This window comes from Antennarius striatus, chromosome 11 (genome assembly GCF_040054535.1).
Source record: "Antennarius striatus isolate MH-2024 chromosome 11, ASM4005453v1, whole genome shotgun sequence".
Lineage (NCBI taxonomy): Eukaryota > Metazoa > Chordata > Actinopteri > Lophiiformes > Antennariidae > Antennarius > Antennarius striatus.
The window spans coordinates 21,456,680-21,477,961 of NC_090786.1; the positions used below are offsets into that span (position 1 = coordinate 21,456,680).

The following is a 21,282-nucleotide window of genomic DNA, read 5'->3' on the forward strand; positions in this document are numbered from 1 at the left end:
TTCTTGGACAACTTACGTTTTGTGTAGACAAGACTTGTTTAGTACATTTTCCAGTAACACATGCCAACTCCTGTCATGTCGTGTTACTTGAGCTATGTCACAGTTTATTACAGCCTACATAGAGCTACAGTAACCAGGCATGTTTCAGTCCCATGTCTGGCTTGTTTAATTCTATAGGAAGTATTTTCTGTAAAAGTTCATCATTTTTATTTCCCTGCTGGAGACGTTCAGATGTGACCTTCACTCATCTTTTACCTGTCAGTTTCTAATGAAGTGCTTCACTGTACTTTGGCTTGTAGAGGAGAAAGCATCATTATTTCCTGGCCCACATGACATTTGGAATACTAGAAATATGAACATGTTTGCCTTCAGACCACAGAGGATGGACAGAAGAGCATGTTGAGATGCTCCACTTCTCCTCCTTTCACCCCTCTCTCATGTCCTACTCCAAAAAATTGGAAATGGCTCTTACTGATCAAGCAATTGATGGATTTTTCCAATTTGCACTTCCTTGCAAATGTATATACTTGATTGACTTGCACAGTTCTACTCCTTTGCTGCTGGATATCAGTATTTCCTTTAGTATAGATGAAATATCGTTGATTAGATTCCTCTGTTCTACAGGTTGGGGAAATACAGTCCTGGAAACTCTGCTAAAACATGTCTAAAGCAAACAAAGTATTCCATCCAAATATTTGAAAAACACGTGACAAAGGGGCCAAGATGAACCCCCCCCCCCACATGAGGACTGAGTCCTCTGTAGCTCGGGGTCATCTTCTCCCCTGAGTCACTGGTATTTAATGTTAAACTGCTTTAATTACTGTTTTAATCACTAGTCCACTGGACGTACCAGATAACGTTGACAAGCTGACTTTGTCAGCCAATCAGAGCCCAGGTGCCGTTGTCCTTCATCCTAAACTTTTCCATTGTGATGGTGATTTGAAGTCATTTTGCAACCATCTGATCATTAAACTGAGGAGTGACACACAGCTGTTTTACACTTACACTAAATACACACATCAGGAATAAATGTTCTGCCTGGTGCAGATGGGTCCTCAGAATGTCCTGACAACATGAGGCTGAACCGTTGGGTGTTTAATCAGCTTCTTGATAATGTGCACCTTCCAGGTAGATGGATTATCTCCATCAAGAACAAATCCACATGAAATTACACAAACTTGTGAACACAATTTGAGGGGAATAAGATTTTTACGTTCATAGACTGTTGAAAATTGTTACACATACCTTTGAAGAGATATTTTTGGTGAGTAAATTGCAGGATGACAAGCGTTTTAGAAAATTTGAGTTAAAAAATGACAGTTATCTGACACAGTAATCTGGGTTTACTTGACATATTTTATAAATGGTTAAATCACCAAAAATTACGTATCAAGTCAGAAATAAATATAGAAAGTGGTACACCTTCTGTTTTTTCCACTACTCCTAAGGGCATCGTTTCCTTGCCAATAGAAAAAGTCTTTGCCTTGTTTGGAAGTAGGAGCTAAGTTAATAGCCTTTAAAAATAATCAGTAGCTTGAGCTGGATCTGGAGGTGGCTTTGCAGATCCAACATGATCCCAGATAGAAGCAGAGTTAGCAGAAGGTTAGCATGATGAAGTCATGTCAGTTTTACACATTAAATGACTGAGCCACATCCTTTATGTCGATGCAGGCTTTGACCTCAGGTGGAGGGATTATGTCCATGAAGTTGTGTGAAGTTGGTGGAATGTATAATTTCCCTGCAGGAACCAGTATATTACAAAACAAAGAATTCTTCTAAATTCAGCCATGTTTCATTTGTTGTAGAGCCAGATGTTCACTCATGTGTCAAACAATTACCTGTATTCTGTCTTTGTATAAAAGCTTTTTTTCTGCAATACAGTAATCCCTCGCTTATTCACTGCTTCAGGATGCACGGCGTCACCCCATCGCGGATTTTTAGTAGATAGTCACGTGACACCGTACACGCATGCTATTGGCTATTGTTATTGGTGAGAGTGAGAATGCGTTCTTGTTTGTTCCTTATTAAGGCTGGATGCCAAATAAAGACCTCAAATGAAAATCGTGTCCCTTGTCCACCATAAGAAACACCGGGGGTGTTACAAGTCTATCAGAGTGTTTTAAAGGTAATACAGATAGAAGGTGGTTTAATATCAGTATGGGGGGGTTCAGAAATGTTTAAATTACCATGAATAATAAAATAAATAGTTTGTTGCTATATTGTGAAATTTTGTTTTTCGTGGGTGGTCCTGGAACGCATTAACAGTGAGTAACGAGGGATTACTGTAGTTCCTTTGTGTCTATGTAACCAAGCAACACTTTCTTTTTTAAAGTGATGCTCTTTTCATTCTCTTCTCTTCAATAATGAAGGTTTTGTGCTCTATATAAATTTTTAAAACTGTTTCTCATGCTGGTCTGGTCTGAGGAGACACTATTGTTGGAAGGGATGAAGTGAAGTAGCAGCCAGTGGAGATGGGGGGTGGGCCACCGCCAGAGGCAGACAGCGTTATGAAAGAATAATACTGTTGTCAAAGCTGAGGTCAGAAGGAAACAGCATGAGGATCCCTGAAGAACGAAGACACTCGTGGTGACCATGAGTTCACAGCACATGTCAGAGTTCTAACAGGCCAGACCATGATCTCATTCCCCTTAGGCTCAGTGTAAAGGAGTGTTCACTAATACTAGTTACCCAAAGAAGGCCTCAATGAGGACCCACAGTGGGAGGGAGAGGGTGTAAGTAGAGGACCAGAGAGCAGATCAAAGGGCAGCTCCTTTGTGGTGCCCCCAATGAGCAGCTTAAGGAGGGGACGGTGCCTTGCTCAAGGGCACCTCAGCATTGCTTGGGAGGTGAACTGGCATCGCCCACTGTCAGTTGACACTCCGAAATGTTTTGCCCGACACAGGCCTTGAACCGGCAACCCTCCAGTGCTCAGCCCCAGACTCAGTGGACTGAGCTACTGCCCCCCCTAAAGCTGTATTTTACCACTGTGATCCCACACCTATACCAACACACTCCACACATTATTGGCTTTTTTATTCCTCAACACGGTGAGACAAAGCGTCCGTGTGAAAACTCATCCTTTATTATCATATTAAGCTGAAAAACAGAGAGAAGAGGTGGCAGTGAAGACACTTCACTCCAGTGTTTTCTACAGTTGTGTGAATGAGTGACGGACGTGGAGCCTCGTTAGACACCATCGTCTCTTCCTTACACTGTTTAAACGCAGAGCATCTACTGACAGAATTCAGGCACGGGCAAAAAACCAGTTAGAGAGCCGGTGGAGATTGTGAAGGAGAGGCAAGAAAATGTATGGACTTTCCCCCCCCCCCCCCCCTAACATGGTGTAATGACTGCCAATGAGTTTCTGATGAGGTGGTGTGCAGCTACAGGTGTTAACTCTTTGTCTGCCCTTCCAGTGGGTTATTGGCCCTCTGGACTGCTGATCAACACACTGACAGGTCAGATCTCTGTTCTCAGCCTCCAGTCAGGAGCTGTAGAGCTCTCCAGAGGGACTCTACATGGACATGTTTCTGGAGATGTGTCAGGTCCATCTAGGACATATATTCCCCAGCTGAAATATTTTCAATCCAGCTTCTAAAACTGTCAGCAGAATGATCTTATTACCTCATTAAAACGTTGACTACTTTTCCTTAACCCTTGAAAGGCCGAACCAATGAACTAATTGCCAGAAAAATCTAATTTTTGAAATGATGGCTTGTTGAAAATGTTTTTTTGAATAAATTTGTATATATGCAGCTTTAATTCGTATAATTTTTGCCAAACCTGGAATTTTTTTGCATGCAAAATGCAGATGTATGCATTTGGTTGTGTACACCAGGTTTATCAGGAAAAGAAAAACTCAAACTTATGAGGTAGAAGTCTCAAAATGTTGAAAGACCAATGTACACGATACACCTGGGTTTAAAGGGTTAAGCCTGTGATCAGTTTTGACCCTGGGGGAGTTTTTTTGTGTGTGACAGCGGTAAGGGGCATTTGTGAAGAATGCCTGGAAAGAAAACAGAAATAGACTTTATTGAGCCCCTTGGGGGGATTACTGTTTTCATCATTATGTTTAATATGAACAAAATAAAATTATAACATTAAATATGAAAAAAATAAATATAGTTAATAGTGCAGGAGTACCTTCTAGATCCTGAAGGTCCTGGACAGATTGGCTACAAGGTTTGTAGCCTGTGTAGCCACAGTGGCGTTCTTATTTTTACAGAAAAAAGGCTAAAACTTACAACTTTTTCGCTCGCTAGTGCCACTCGCTAGTGAGCGGCGCTATTTCCGCATGCCGACGGAAATACCCGAAGTGACCCGAACGCTTCCAATCATTAAATATGCACTCGGGTCATGACCTCCTCTCGTCCAATGGGAAACAAAAATATTGTTTTTCTTTTCAAGCTGAACCCGTGAATTGGTGTAAGACAAGGAGAGGACCATCGATCAAAAGAATCCAGTGTTTCTAGTAGAGTTTGTGTTAAAGTCCTCATTAATAAACAAATGGTGAATGCTGAGAGGGGGGGTGGGGTGGTGACAGACCGATCAGAAGGTCAATGAAAGATATTATCAATACTTGTTTGTAGTCTGTTGAATCTCACATTCATTCCTGCATAAAGTAGGACAGAAATAAAGAGAGTTCAGCTTCAGCTGCTGGCTTTAGTGGGTTTTTGTAGGTAAACTCAACAGAAGATTTTGCCCTCAGAATGCAGGACAACAACCCCATTTTCTAAAACATGTCCTTTCCCAGGGGGCCCCCTGGACCCCCCCTGTGACGAGCATGGTTTCACACCCCCCAACAATTGAAAACTTGCATTCACTATGTGAAGATACAGACGTACAACATATTAGTCAATGTTTACTTGTTAGTTTTACTTGCTATTACAGCAAGACGCTGTCTTGGACACAGAGTGTGGCTTTTTGTGGTTTACTCAATTCTTTTACACTGAGCCACAGTGGGTTAGTCACACTAGCTCCTGGTGCAAGCCCAGGTGTGTGTGTGTGTGTGTGTGTGTGTGTGTGTGTGTGTGTGTGTGTGTGTGTGTGTGTGTGCGCGTGTCCAACCTCCAATCCAACTTTATTTGTTGAGCACTTTACAACAACCACAGTCGACCAAAGTGCTGTACAGACGAATAAATAAAAAACATTATAGATAAAAGACAAAATTCCTCAAATATTGTAAGTAAAATAAATTAATTAAAAACATAAAACATGGGTAGAAGCAAAAGCCATACAATGAGAGCAATAAAATCAGATAAATAAAATCCAGTGTCTATCTAGGTGTTAAAAGCCAAAAAGAGGTAGGTCTTCACACAGATTTAAAAACAGACAGAAGAGGCCTGTCTGATCTGCTGAGGCAGATTATTCCACAATTTAGGAGCCACAACAGCAAAGGCACGGTCCCCTCTGGGCTTCTGTCTGGTTTTGGGCCCTCAGGAGCAGCTGATCAGCTGACCTGAGAGAGCGAGCAGGTACATAGGGGAGTAGAAGCTCAGAGAGGTAAGACGGGGCAAGAGCATTTAGAGATTTAAAAGTACCGGTAAATAAAATAATTTTAAAATGGATTCTAAAGTGTATGGGCAGCCAGTGGAGTGAGGCTAAAATGGGGGTAATGTTCTCATGCTTACGGGTGCTGGTCAACAGATGTGCAGCAGCGTTTTGGACCATCTGGAGACGGGAGATGAAAGAAGCACTGACCCCCCCTAAAGGGAATTACAGGAGTCCAGCCTGGTGGTGACAAAGGCGTGGATGACTGTTTCACAGTGTTGCCTCGAGGGAATTGGTTTTATTCTGGCCAGCTGCCTCAAATGATAAAAGCTGGACTTCACTACTGCCGTGATCTGGCTGTCAAGCCAGATCAGATCAGAGAAGGCCTTGCTGGCCCTGACGACCTGCAACTGAATATCAGTTGACTAAAAGTCACTCAGATCATCTCTACTCAGAACAGGCTGTTTCACCATGAATGCACCATTGATGCTAGTGAGCTCTGTCAGCGCGTGCTGCATGCCCTTCTCACAAAGTGGATATGGCTGGGCTGAATTACTGCATCATGGGAAATGTAGTTTTTGGTCAACACACCTATTTATTTTTAGACACGTTGACCATTCATGCTCTTGCGGGCCACATGACATGATGTGGAGGGCCACATGTGGCCCTCGGGCCTTGAGTTTGACACATGTTCTCTTGACCTATTTTATTTAGAAAATAGGTCTGGAGAAGAAACCCTGTTCTGAACTAACGTTTTGTGTGATTTGGTGCTGTTTGTGTTGAATGCTGAATGTTATTTTGGTGTTGCCCTGAGCCGGGTGCTGTGTATGTGTTGGAGGGGGGAGGTTTGTGGGACTTGGTAGAAGTGAACACCAGTTAAGTGAAGTAAGTTAGTTATGAGCAGGAGTTGTGACCATGATAAAGCTTATTTGTGGATAATGTCTCATTCTGACATGTCTGGAGCACAACTGGAACAACAAGGAATTTCCCCCTCGGGGCTCAACAAAGTAATCTGATTTCATTCCTACTGCTCTCTTTGTTACAACCCGGGGCATTACGATATAAATGTTGTTCATGGGATCAATAACCAGAATAAAGAGTTTTGTTTTCAGGGCAGTACTATTGCTTCGATGGGATCTAAACTAGAGACAGATATAGAAATGACCCCTGAGTGGCACAGACCCAAACACAAAGAACAGTCCTTTAGTCAATGCATTTCAATACTTTTGACTCTATGACCCTCAGGTTTAGTGAGATGGTGTTAACCTGTGTGTTCCTCAGCTTGTTCCTGTCTCACTCATTTTTTTTTTTTCTTCATGTGACAAATGACAAGGTCCAGTGGGGATGTCCTTATATAGGCCCACTCTGTCTGATCTGGTGGAGACTGTTCATGGATCCCTCTCTTTCTCACACACACTCACTATAAGAAGTTTGATGATGTCAGTACAGCATGTACCCTGATATTTTGCACTGGAATGTATGTAATTGTACTCTATATATGCTGTCTTCTCTATGTTCTGACAATATGCAAATTCTGTTCCAAAACCACATAGAGCAGCATTGCTTCAAAGTTGGTTAACAACCTGGAAGCAGTAGATCAACCTGTTTTTATCGTGCTCAGTGGGTGAGTTTGAACACTTAGACTAGATGGAATATCAGCACAGTATTAGTTATAAGATCTAATGGCGGTCACGTATTTCATTCATTGTTGAGTGCTACATAAGCAAACAATGAAAGAAAGTCCAGTTATCAAGAAGAGAAGCTGCACGTATTAACTACATTGTAAACAAGGCAGTCAAACTGCAACATCCCGCGACTAACCCTGACCACTTCCAGGGTAGGTCAGGGTACCCTGCAAGTAGTACCTGACAAGTGCATAGCTTTGACTTTTCAGGGTAGGTCAAAGCTTTGCACTAGCTTTGACCATAGATCAAAGCTAGTGCATAGGTAGATCAAAGCCCTAGCTTTGATCTATAGTCTTACACTGTCCTTCTTCCTCGTCTTTCTATCTCATCCGGTTCCTGAGTGTACAAAAGTTAAAATTTGAGCTTGACCTAATTTTCCAAAGGTGAAGGTCATCATCTCATGTTCATCCCCTTTGCTGCCTGAGTCATGTGCTTTTTGTTTCATCTTTCTATCTGAATGGTTGTGAAGATATTTGGTGGACAAATGGACGAACACACCAACACTGACATTACAACACATCACCGCTTTCAATCGTGGTGGAATAATTTACAATGCCTCACCTAAAATGCCTTCTGTCATGAAGAGTCAGATTTGGACAGACTGAAGTGTTGTTTCCAAATACACTGGTGCTCATGTAACCTGCAACTGATAGATGGGACATGTTTATCTTAGATATACTTTGTATTTGACTTTACATTACATTACATTACTTTTAATCTGACTCTATCTGTGATTATGTATGTATCATATTACTATTTTCCCACTCTATCGAAATTTGGTATCGACTGATGTAACTTGAGGGCTGGCAGTAGGTCAGTCCCGTAGGTCTTGCCTTTGGGACCAGAGGATGACCAGTTCATTTATTCATCCATTATCCCTCATCCAGTCACTCCTCATTCATATTTGGTGATGTAAACTACATGTGTAGCCACAGCTGCCCTGGGGCAGACTGACAGCAACCAATCTGCACCAACAGCCTCTCTGGCCACCACCAGAACAATCACACACATTCACACACCAGTGAGTCCCGCATTGGACTCAACCCTACGGGTGGAGAACTGGACCAATCCGGTACCAATCTCTGAAGATTGGCACAAGATTGCAGTTGTTATCCTTAACGGTCTTTTCTACAAGTGTACTACTATGTTGTTACCTCTTCTTTTACTAAAGGTGCTCATTTCATAAGCCAAATGGCTTCTACCCGTCAGCCCTTTTTTTTTCAGATGATGTTGTTGATGTTGCAAATGTGATGAAGATGAGACGTTCGGTGTATTAACATGTTCGAAAAGAAAACAAGCTAAATAAACTAAATTGTGTGCCTACATCAAAACTAAGCACATTTTCGGTGCCAATGAATAGTAAGAAAAATTTTAAGATAAGTTTAAGACTGCTTTAGAATTAGTAAAATGTTTTTTGGGGACATGCAGTCCTTTGTATCCTGATGCAATTAAATGATGCAATATCTACTTCAATAATATAGTTTGGCTTTGTGTCAGATGCTAGCAGCCGATCCCTTGTGTATACTCCATATGAAGAAGTCTTGTTATGACAAACTCTCTCAACTGTTCATCAGACCTGGATATCTAAGGGGAGATCTTCCCTTAAATGGTAGACTTCCTAAAGCCCTGCTCTGTTTTGACTGTACAAACCAAATGGAGAGCAGATCTTGGAACAGCCTTTTAAAGTGTGTGTCTGTGTCTGCATGTGTGTGTGTCTGTGTGTAGGGAGATACTGTAATTGGATGACAGAAACATCTTTCAATAGATCATCAAACATGAACACATGGTTTTACATGTATGTGTTGGCTTTTGACATGTTGCCCTCAGAACATAAATTACATGTAGAGTTTGGTTTTCTTCCGTCTTCAAAATGATGTGCTCCAATTCAACCCATCATGCTTTTTGATTTGTTAATATGCACACTTTAAATCATGCTCAGTTTTAAAAGATTGTGTTATTAATGTCTGGTACTAATCCACCTTTATCTCTTTACAGCCTGAAAATCTTCAGAAAATGTGGCTGAGGGAGTTCTACCAGGTAAGTGACTGACAGCCCAAATTCTGCAGGGACAAATAATTACTTATTTCAGTCTCAGGTCTTGAGTTTTGAATCATGAATGGTGGTTTGTCCTTATGATGTGATGAAATTTATAAAAAAAGAAAGAAAGAAATTGAATCTATTTAAAAATGTGCAAAATTAGAACACACTGCACAATGCAAAGCCCAAACATTTTGGATCCGAAATTATATACAATTATATAAGAGATTAGATTAATGGTCCCATATTGTGCTTTTTTTAATTCATGTCATTCAGCTGCCAGATGTCCAACTACACTGTATTTGAAATATCTTGCCCCAAACTGATCCGTGGCCCTCAACATCTTTGATTGAATATTGATAAAATCACTTTCGCCCCGAAACACTCTGTTAATGGGCGTGGCTCTGTGCTCTCTCTATCAACAACCCCCCCCCCCCCCCCTTGCGTTCATGGGCATTTTGTTTAAATACTACATGGGAACGCCGGCTACCGTTACCGATCAGTCATTGTCTGGAACTTTTTTAAATTTCAGCAACTTCGTTACGACGTATTTCACTCTCATTCTCCTCGTGTTTTTCACTCTTGTTTTCCATTATAAATTATATATATATATATATATATATATATATATATATATATATATATATATATATAATGTGTGTGTGTGTGTGTGTGTGTGTAAAATATACACGTATACAATATATAGATAGACCTTTATTAACTCCCCACGAGGGGTGAATGAAGGTCTTTTCCCTTAGTGATGATGACACAGCAGCACCAGAAGGAATTTGCTGGTGAGCATTCAGAGAGAAGCCTCTACATATTTTCTTTGAAGATCCATTTTAACTCTACTGACGTTGAGAACATGTAGAATGGAAACAAGCACATCAGTGACTAGAAGACGACTGATCCACGGTAGCTTGAGGACATCTATGCTTGCTTTGGGGCCACAAACGCTACCACTTCCTCCCAGCTGACCCCCTCCCTTCATGAATTCCCAAGCCATGAGTTCCTCATCAGCAGAGAGAGGAGGAAGCTGTTGTGGGTCGACCCCCAGAAGGCCTCAGGTCCTGATGGATTTCCAGATAAAGAATGTGCAGACCTGCTGTCTGAGGTCCTGATGAACATTGTCCCAGGAGGAGTCCCATCGCACCTGAAGACATTTATAACCCCATCCCAAAGTCCTCTGCAGTGTCACGCCTTACTAACTACCAGTATGCATCTGGAACTGGTCTGCAGCTGACACCATCTCTGCTGTGACCTACCAGGCCCTCATTCTTTGGTAGGAGGAGAGAAATAAAAGCACACATGGAGAGAGAACAGAGGGAGGTCCTCAGTGTGAAGACAGGCCTGCAGCTTCATGCCAGCGGTGTGCTGCTGCTTCTGCTGACGTCATGGAAATCATCCAGACTCTGACCTCAGCTGGGAACGACCAGCGTTTACGGCTCGTGTTAACGGCAGTCAGCCACGCTGGGCTCGCTCTGTCAGCACTGCACAAATACAATATATTTACTGTGTGTTCGTCTGCATCAGCTGCCCTCACCAGGAGAAAGGCATGTTTCATACAACATGATGTCATAAGTTTTGCTTTGAGAAAGAAGGATCTCAAGGCTGTTATTGCCACGCTGCTGGCTCAGAGACAAAACAGCAGTAGTGATTACTTATGTACACACAAACCGGTTAGCTGAAATAAAGGGTTAACAATTCTGCTTCAAACTGCGTAAAAGAGACTGCATATACATATAGTGTCCTCTGGAAACAGGAAAGACTTGAAACTGAAACTCTCACAAGAGAAGGCGAAGCATTGTTATTTTTAAGTGTCAAATAGAATCACCTCAGTAGTGATCAACAGTGAAGCTGTTCAGCTGGCTTTAGAGGTGTGACTGCAGCAGGGCTGCTTGTTTGTACTTGAACTCTGCTGACACATCTACGTACAGGTGTGGCATGTCACAGAACTGATACTGGATGCCTATTGACAACACATTATTATTCATTATTATTATTATTATTTTTTAAATTTTATATACTTATTATAATCCCCACAGGGAAATTAGTAGCACACTCTAGTTAGTACAAATCAAGTCATGCATATACAGGTATACATATATACAGTATGTGTGTACAGGCCCTAAACACAAACACACACATGTGGCCTGTATGCATGCAGAGGAGGTAGAGTGGCAGGCAGCTCCTTTATTGGTGCGCCCCAAATGAGCAACTTGTAAGGGGGACGGCGCCTCGGCGGTGCTCCGGAGATGGGCTGACACCTCCCACAGTCAGCTCACCTCTGAGTGTTGTTTTTTGGGCGGGAGCGGGAATCGAACCCCCGATCTTTGAAGCATTGGACGACTTGCTCTACCGCGCGCTCTACCACTGGGCTACTGCCCCCCCTATTAATATTATTTTGTTATTATTACATGTGAAGATGCTGAGGTTCTCTCTGGGAGTGACCAGGATGGATAGGATCAGGAATGAGTACATCAGAGGGACAGCACATGTTAGAGGTTCTGGAGATAAAGTCAGAGAGGCCAGACTGAGATGGTTTGGACATGTCCAGAGGAGAGATAGTGAATATATTGGTAGAAGGATGCTGAGTTCTGAACTGCCAGGCAGGAGGCCTAGAGGAAGACCAAAGAGGAGGTTTATGGATGTAGTCAAAGAGGACATGAAGGTAGTTGGTGTGAGAGAAGAGGATGAGAAGACAGGGTTAGATGGAGGACACTGATTGGCTGTGGAGACCCTGAAGGGAAAAGCTCCAAGGAGAAGAAGAAGAATCATTAAATGCTGTTACTACTAGACAATTTTTGGGTAATAGAAATGCTAGTGTTAGCTGGCCTCTTGCCCAGCTAACACTAGGCAAGAGGCGAAGGACGCCATCGACCAGTCACAATGTCATCAGAGTCACAAATCATGTGGGAGGAAGCTGGAACCCACACAGATACAGGAGGAGATGCAGGTCTCTTCAGCAATCAAATCAGCTGGACCGTCTTGCTTTAAAGCTGTGGTGTCCACTATTCACTGCATTAATCCATAGCATTTTCAACATACAAAAATTAATCAAAAATTCATAGTTCCCCAGGTACAAATTTTTCGCAAAAAACATAAAAACTGAAAAAGTTTGGTGGGTGACCCAGCAGAGGGGGCACAACCCCCATTGTACCCATGTATGGGTACATGTATGGGTACATGTATGGGTACATGTTTGGGTAGATGTATGGGTACATGTATGGGTACAACAGGGGTTGAGTTTGACCTGGTTGACCACTTGGTACCCCCTCCTCTACTGGAGGTGGGGGGCGCTGCGCAGTAAGTGGAGAGACTGCTCGGGAAAATGCTGGGAAACAGGCTAAGTGTCCTCCGTTTACGGAGACAGACGGTAAGGGCAACCAGTGAAGGTCAGCTGGGGCTGTTGGGTCGTCAGCTCGTCCTTGCTGTGCTCCTGTTGAACAGCTAAGGCCTATAGCTTCACCCAGGAAGGTAAACTGCTAAACATTAGCATCAAGTCCCCTCGTGTCAGCGGCTCTGGCTGAGCTCAGTTGCTATTGGTTGGGTCCGTTGTGGCCAGAATGTTGTGTCATGGAACTGACCTAACCCTAACCCTAAAGCACGGCAGCAGAGGGAAGATTAAATTGGAGTAACACAGAGTCACAAAACCAGGTAATCAGCCCAAACAGGTAGAACCCATACCTCAGGCAGAATAACTACAAGGGAGTCAACACAGAAACAAGAATGTTGAAAAGTAGGGTTTATGCTAGCAATCTGACAGCGAACAAACGTCTGAGATGAGAGCGGTGTGAGACATCTGAGACAACACAACTGGACTGAGTGCCGGAAAATGGAGGCTTTGAGATGATAATACAGGAAACCAATCACATGGATAGAACAGAGGAATAAATGTAAGTCTTGGCAGGAGGCATGAATCTGATCCTGTATCAGAACTCTCAACTGGTCTCAGGACATGTAATTCATTTACTTGTAGGCAAAGCGGCTCATTTGCCTGCTCCACATGTGCAATCAACAGGCTTAGGATGCTGGCATGGCTTTTCCGGTACTATAAACAGTGATTTGCATTGACCCACAGAACACATTTGTGATGTCAGGGCTCCAGGTGAGGGTGTGTTCATCCCAGAGGTGAAGATGTGTCCAGGCTAAGGAGCAGTGTGTGTCGATGTCCTGGCCCAGACACCAAAGGTCCTCAGTTGTTATTGCTGTCGGCTTGTATTGGGCTAACTAGTTAACTTCACTGAGGCCTGTGTCTGTATCCTCAACGCTATAGCAACAAGGTGAAGGTGATACGAGGGAGATGCGTGCATGGAGTGGTGCTCAGCAGAACGGGGAACTAGTCAGGTGTGGCGCTTTATTGATTCATAATTTATTGATCCAGGGGGGAAATTCAATCAGTTAACTTTTATTTATAAAGCGCTCAGACTGCAGCCAATCAACTTCCAATCAGATTTCCTTCCATATTGGATTTTTAGGGCTGACTGTTCACACTCTTATTAGCAAGTGTCCAAATGCGACCTGGCTCTCTCAGACTGGGCCACATCATCGGCCGATCTGACAGGTTGCCGTAACAACAATGTCGGGGCTGAGGTGCCGTTCAGTGTGTGTAATGTGTGTATGTAATGTAATGTATGTGTGAGGTCATATAATTGCGGCGGTTGTAACAACAAAAAAGACGGACATGGAGTCTGGCTACGTTACAGTATTGGCAGGTAGAAGTGGAAATCACACACACACCAGACATTGTTGACATTTTTTACCACTCAGTAACGCGGCGCCTTGCTCTCGCGTCGCGGTCCGCTGTATCCGATCAGTGTTTTGAGTGTCTGTTCAGACTGAGACACATCTGTCCATACCTGATATTAAAGTAGCTCCCCAGCGTGGTTTCAATCTGTCCCGCAAAAATCTGATTTCATGTGGTATGGCACCGTTCAGACTACAAACGAGACGTCAGATATCAATCTAGATGGGATGAAAATTGGATTTTGGCGACCAGTCTGAACAAGACCTTAACCACATCGGCACACATTTCAAAGCGCTCTAACAGACAGAAACCCAACTGAACCCCCCAGAGCATCAGAGACAGTGGTGGGGAAAAACTCCCTCATTGAGGAAGAAACTCCAGGCAGGACCCAGACTCTGGAGGGCGGTCATCCGCCTTGACCGATTGGGGGGGGAAAGGAAATACAGTGGGGGCAGAAATAGGGCAAGGAAAAGAGAGAGAGAGTTGCTGTCTAAAGTTTAGATCCAGCCGCTGAAGTGGGGGCGGGATCTCCAGGCTTTTGGATGTCTTGTCTTTTATTCTTGTTCCCCTCCTGTCAAACAGAAGCACATAGACAGCGGCAGTGTCTTGAGCGCATGTGAAGGGTCAGTGTAGTATGAGCAGGAAAAGCAAAGTAAGAAATAGCAGAAGCTCCTAAAGTAATTAATGTGCCTCCCTTTAATGGAAGAGAAAAAGTTCCCTCAGCAGTCTGAACCAATAGGAACTCATCTAAAGAAATCTCTTATTCCTAATTGAACGAAAGTATACTCTATTTACCCCCAGGGGGAAATTACATTATCATTGAGGAGTGTTAGGTTTTTTTTTACAGTCAGTGTGTACAGGCCCCTGAAACAACCACAGCACACAAGGGGGCCTGTAGGCATGCAGTTAGTGCACAGCATCAACCTGTATATGGGGAGGCAGCGGCTTTAGAAGTGCGCTCCAATTGAGCATCTTGTAGGGGGGATAGCGCTTTGCTCAGGGGCGCCTCAGCAGTGGCTGAGAGGTGAGCTGACACCGCCCATCGTCATGGTGACATCATGAAGGGAGCAGGATTCGATCCACCGATGGCTGGGACCATCTGTCTTCAAGACATCTGCTCTCCCGCTGAGCCACTGCCTCCCCAGCTCTATCAAAGAGGAGGGTTTTTAGTCTACTCTTAAATAAGCTAAGGGTCCCCCCCCCCCCGGACTGAAGCTGGGAGATCGTTCCAGAGTAGAGGGGCAGATAGCTGAAGCTTCTGCCTCCTGTTCTACTCTACTCTTTCTGGTGACCCGTCGGGTCACCAGAAATCCTGCATCCTCTGATCGAAGGGCCCTGGGGGGGTGATACACTTCAATTACATCTTCAATGGTAGACGGAGCCTTACAGTGGAGAGCTTTACATGTGATCATGAGGACTTTGAATTGTATTCTATGATTAATCAGGAGCCAATGAAGTGACAGGACAGGAGAGATGTGTTCTCTCCTCCCAGTTCAGGCAGTCAGCGGGCAGCTGAATTCTGAACTAACTGTAGGGTCCAAATAGAAATTACTTTTGGTTATAGTTGCATTGCTCCAGAAGAAAACCATAGAGATTGTCAGAATAAGGAGAATTTAAGAATGAAGAGCTAAAAGAAATCATAATAAATTGAGAACAGATAAGGGAATCAAAATGTGTACACCCGTAGGTACGGTGTCTATAGTGTGGGCATCCATTCGTCCTCCTCTACGTACGGTTAGGGGACAGAAATTATATAGAGGAAGTGACACAGCCCAACAGCCAACAGTTCAATTTAAAAAGGCACTAAGAATCACTGCAGTGTGGTTCCTGCTGACCCACTTCACATCCTAGTGATATATCACACATTCATATTCAGAGTTCCTTCAATTTTTTAACATGGGAGCTCCCAAAGAGCTTGTTATATTCAGTATATTAGCATGAACAAGTATGAATAGTTTCAGTATAACAAGGAAACGCTCTCATGGCAAACCAGACAGACAGTATTTTCAGCTTCCAATGTAAAAATATTGTCTTTTCCACCTTTCCTGGAAGCCACAACTTCAATGTCAACTTTCCAGTTAAAGACAGTAAACTTCATTTACCACTCTCTGGAAGGACAACCCCCCCTCAAGCAAGAGTATCGCTATCCGTCACCACGGGCTGTGATTTGTCCATTTTTCAGCGTTCTTTGAAGGCTTATGGCAGTTGACAGACATGTTACACAACGCTGCCTCCATGAGTTGAGAAAAGGAACTACACATTCAATCTGCATCAAAGCCACTGTCAGAGTCAGACCTGGTGTGTAGTGAGACCCCACTATCATCCTTCACATTAGCGCAAGTTATTGTTTAGTATTCTAAGGTAAATACTCTAAAATGTAATAGATCTTTTGTGACGGTCAAACCCACTGGTTCCAAAATGAACCTAATCAATCTCTATCATCTGATCTGCTGTTTTTTAATTGATGACCAAACTGGATATTGGGAACCCAACTAATTAAATATCAAAATCGACTTTAGTCCGGTGGCCCATCTTTCCTTTTTTTTAATATCCGAATCAAAATTCATTTCTATATTTTTAATGCTTAACTGAAAAACAAACTCTTGAGTGACACACAGTCATTTGGTCCTCAGTGTTTGAACTTCTAGCTGTGATAACTGTTAGTGTTTTCCACTGTTAAACTTTGAATCTAGAAGTTCAGTGAATAAGTCCTGTTTCAAATGAACCTAGCTATGTTTGATTTTTTTTTTTACAGATAGACTTCTTCAAATATTAAAAGCAGAATGATTTTTAAAAAAATCTATTTAACTAATTTTGACTTATTTGTGTTCCATGTAAAGAAATGAAAAAAAATCCCCTTTCAAGAATAATTTCACAAAATATTTCATTTGTATCAGCCATGGCATTGGCAACCTGGGAATCTGTGAACACCTGATGTCTGGTGGGGTTGATAAATAGTCACATGATACATGCCAGTGGTTAGTCATGGTGAAAAACTCTTTTCACTACGGACACAGCAGCTGTCAGTGTCCGGATATTTTCTAGAGAAACCATCACTGGTAGATCCCATCATCATAAACTGGTTTATAGATTTACTGTTTGGATTGTTAATATTTTCTTTGCAGCTTGATGACAAGGTGGATAAATGGTCGTATGAGCAGCCTTACGTTTGATTGGCTGTCACCATTTGGTCCTGATATCAGTGGTAACGGGATTACAGTCCAGATTGTACAGCTGGGAAATATAGACACATCATGGTTGATTAACTCAAGCATGTAACACACACACACACACACACACACACACACACACACACACACACACACACACACACACACACACACACACACACACACACACACACACACACACACACCCTGAGTGTGATCACCTTTACATCCTCCTTTCGAGTGTCCTTTCTGTTGTGATGCTCTGATTGCTCTTCTAGCCCCCCCAGTTTGTCGGTCCATCTCCTGGGTCATGAAGCTAAGTGAGGAGCCATAGGTTGATGGAAAATCCATATTGTTATTGCCGTCCATTACTTCTGCGTGAGTGTTGGGGTGCTGGTGGAGCAGAGGGGCTTCGTTTGAGTCCAGGAATCGTTTGCTGCTCCTTATCGCCCCCATTATCCTGTGACAATGATGCATGTCCACTGCCTCAGTCATTGGCCCAAACTAGTGAACGCGTGTGTGCGCTCTAAATCACTCCTGGGTATCGATTTCCCATTAGAGGTCAGGCGCTCTGAACACTGCTTTGTACTGAGACTCTGAATCCCGAAGGGAGTTTCTTGATTTGATAAATTCAGGCTGCAAAAAGGTGAATTAATCAGACAAAGCAGTGAGACCCAGTGAGTTCAGTGTAATTAGAACTGCTAAGATGTCTTGAACTAAGAAATAGTCAAAGATGTGAGTTTTATTTCAAACAACCCAAACAAACATCAATCTTGTCATTTATTTCATACAGTGAAAACACAATCAGACCAGAGTTACTGAAGCCGACAGGATCGTCCTGATGTCATTCATTTAACACAAATAACAGCATCACCCAATCCCACTGGTTAAAAATACAATCTTGGATATTTTAAAGAAAGAGAGAAAACTTCCAGGTTCAGTCTGTGTTCCTTCCTGCCATTCGCCCAAACCTCTGACTGTTTCACACAGATGTGTAAGGTCGTTTTGTGTGTACGACTGCTAAAAAACTAAAAACCTGATCCCAAATCTGCTGGAGAAAATCCAGCTGGTAGTACAGCAGAGCAGAGTGACGGAGTAAACTAGGACAACAAACCATTGAGGTTTGGTAGATGCTCTTGGACAACTCTACGTTGTGTCTAAAATAATTAGTTAGAAACTCCATTCTTTATATACGAATTGAAAATCTTTGTAGTTTTCGCTTGAGTTTCTCTCGGGTTCTAATGAGTTCCTGCCTGGTTCCTCCTGCAGTAGAGCTGATATGGGTAGTGATGATGATCCCCGATCAATAAGATGGGAACACGTGGGAAACAGCTCACTAGATGTCTTGTGTCTTCATGTATCGTCACGGTGACAGTGGTAGCAGGTCGTACTTGAGGTCCGCTGGACAAACGGGTTCATAATGTTGTTAGAGAAAGAACTGTTCTGTCTCAATGCCTTTGTGGGTTCACTCGCTCTGATAAATACATCACACACACACACGCACACACACACACACACACACACACACACACACACACACACACACACACACACACACACACACACACACACACACACACACATGAACAGGCACCAATGAACAGAGACACTCTGAAGCCTCTTCACTGTCTCACCCTGGTGAGATGAGAGAACCCCCCCTGGTAGTAGGAAGAAGATTATTGGTCATGTGACCTTCAGGGGAGGGCTCCACAGATTACTTTATTAACAATCAATCTGTTCACTATTCAGTTATTTATTCATCAGGTTTGAACACTATCAGATTAATCATCAGATCTCAGGTTGGTGACTCTTTGCCCAGGCTGACCTGAAGCCGTCCTGAGGTGAGGTTGTTTGTTCCTGCCCCCCCCCCCCTTGACCTGTCCTTCTCTCCTTTCTTTCAGACGGTTCACACACAGAAGCCTCACTTCTTGGCGGTGCACTGTCAGGAGGTGGGGGGGAAGAACTACGAGGCGTCCATGTCCCACGTTGATAGTTTTGTTAAGTAAGTAGTGCCGTCATGATCTGGTGTGATTGTGATTGTTCACATGTTCCTGTGACACCATCATGGTTTGTGCAGTAGAGCGTGTGCCTCACTGCATGTATGTTAACAGAATGTACCTCACCATGTGAATGCTGGGTAACATTGTGACTTTGGCTGACATCATGCTTGTGGTTGTCTTTCCGTGTTGCCTCAGAGAGTTGTTATCCAGCGACGCCATGAAGGAGTACAATCGAGCCCGCGTCTACCTCGATGAGAACTACAAGTCCCAGGAGCATTTCACGGTCAGTGCGTCCGCCTCTCACCGGGTTTGGACGGTCTCAGGGTTTTTGTAGAGGTTATCAGAACGAGAAAAGGATTGTGGGAGACACCCGGGATGACGCGCAGCAGATTCTCAAAGACTCAGTAGCTCAGTCCACTAGGTCCTAGACTGGGGACCGGAAGTTGCCGGCTCAAGACTCGGGGGTGGGGGGGTCATAATATTTGGATGTGACTGGCAGTGGGAGGTGTCAGCTAAACGAGTGAAAAAATCATTTCCCCAAGGAGGTGAATAAAGTGTATTTCTGTCATTCTTTCTTTAACTCCATCGTTCTTTCCTTAATATGTAGTAACAGCAGACGGCCACTAGATGTCAGTAGATCTTTAGAAATACGTTTTAATTTGCTGAAGTATCAAGTTTTTCATGCTGTGTGTCAGTAGTTGTGAGTATAAAAACAAGAAAAATGCAGGTTAATATCTTCTTTGTTTTAAAATGATAAAACTAAATGTCAGTATAAGTATCTTCGTACTTTAAGTATCCAGAAAGTATCCAGTCTGCAATAAGGATAATCTTCACGACAGAGGACACACACATCTGCAGGTGGAATTTGACTAAACAGGGACTTTAATTTGGGGACGGATTCTTTCATTCAGTTTCATTTTCAGTTCCACAGCTGAATTAAACGAATGAATATTTTTGTCTGACCTCTTGGTGGAGCCAGACACTCAAACTCCCAGCAGCCTGAGCGGCGCATGAAGACATGGTTTGAAGAATAAGCTTCATTGTCATCTAGAACTATACACAGTGCAATGCCTTTGACCCATGTGACCCACGTGACCCATGTGACCCATGTGACCCATGGCTGAGGAGCAGCAGCACCCCTCATGTCACCGTGCAACAAGGTGGAGTCTTGTTCAGGGACTTGAAGGGTTACTTTTCAATCGATCATCTTAAATGATTAAATATAAAAAATCGAGCGTACTGCTCACAGATGTGTTCAAAAATACACTCTGGCTTAGCTCCTGGACAGAAGAACACTTTTTTATTCCATAGACGTAACCGACTGAACGATCACGTCCACCTGCTTGAATTTCACTTTATGAAAGTACGAGCGTCTGTTTTAAAGTTAACTGTCACTTCTGTAGTTTTTAGAAAGTATTTCATGTAGATTAAATTGTGCTCAGTTGTGAGTTAGAATCAGAGTTACATTAATAAAAACATCCTTTGAAACATCACAGAGAAAATGTTTGCAGCGTGGTGCACTGACAGTAGTCAGAACCGATCTATGTACCCTGGGTTGTGTGTGTGTGTGTGTGTGTGTGTGTGTGTGTGTGTGTGTGTGTGTTTCTCTGCATTATCACTACGCTACGCTGCACCTCCACAAACACTCATAAATCACGGCACACAGTAACATTTGCTCTTTTCAAAAGAATATTACAAACATTGGCCTTTGGAAAATATAATTATCTGTCATTTGTTATAAGCAGCACTAATACTCTGGCATTATGAGCTGTTTATTTAATGATGTTTGTCTATACATTAACCTTTTTGCTGAATTTTCATTTTCATCAAATAGAGATTGTACTTTTCTCTTCTGTTTGTGAACCAGTGGAAAATCAAATGTCTGTGATGTTAATGTTGAATGCGGGTGACAGCAGGTATGAACAGATATGAATGGACTCTCAGGGTCCGCCATGGAGAGGATGGCGTCACCCAGGATGCTGGATTTCTGGTTCTGTTCTGCTGTCAGTTTCCACACGTCAGTGGGACGACTGTTTTTACCGTCTGGACGTGGACCAGTGGAATGGTTTGACTATAGTAGTGGGTAAATATAAAGGCCAGAAGACGCCCCCCCCAATGAGAGTGGTCTGAACACTCGTCAGGGAAAGTGAGGA

At 43.1% G+C, this 21,282-nt stretch overlaps 1 protein-coding gene across 2 annotated transcripts in view; it reads left to right on the forward strand.

Annotated features, from left to right (window-relative positions):
- LOC137603981 (inositol polyphosphate-5-phosphatase A) overlaps window positions 1-21,282 on the forward strand; it is a 153,317-nt gene that overhangs the window by 17,909 nt on the left and 114,126 nt on the right. For both annotated transcript variants that reach the window (XM_068327887.1, XM_068327888.1), the window contains exons 2-4: window positions 9,171-9,212; window positions 19,031-19,131; window positions 19,325-19,412. In XM_068327887.1, the coding sequence (XP_068183988.1) occupies window positions 9,171-9,212; window positions 19,031-19,131; window positions 19,325-19,412 (231 nt within the window). The remainder of the gene's footprint in view (window positions 1-9,170; window positions 9,213-19,030; window positions 19,132-19,324; window positions 19,413-21,282) is intronic.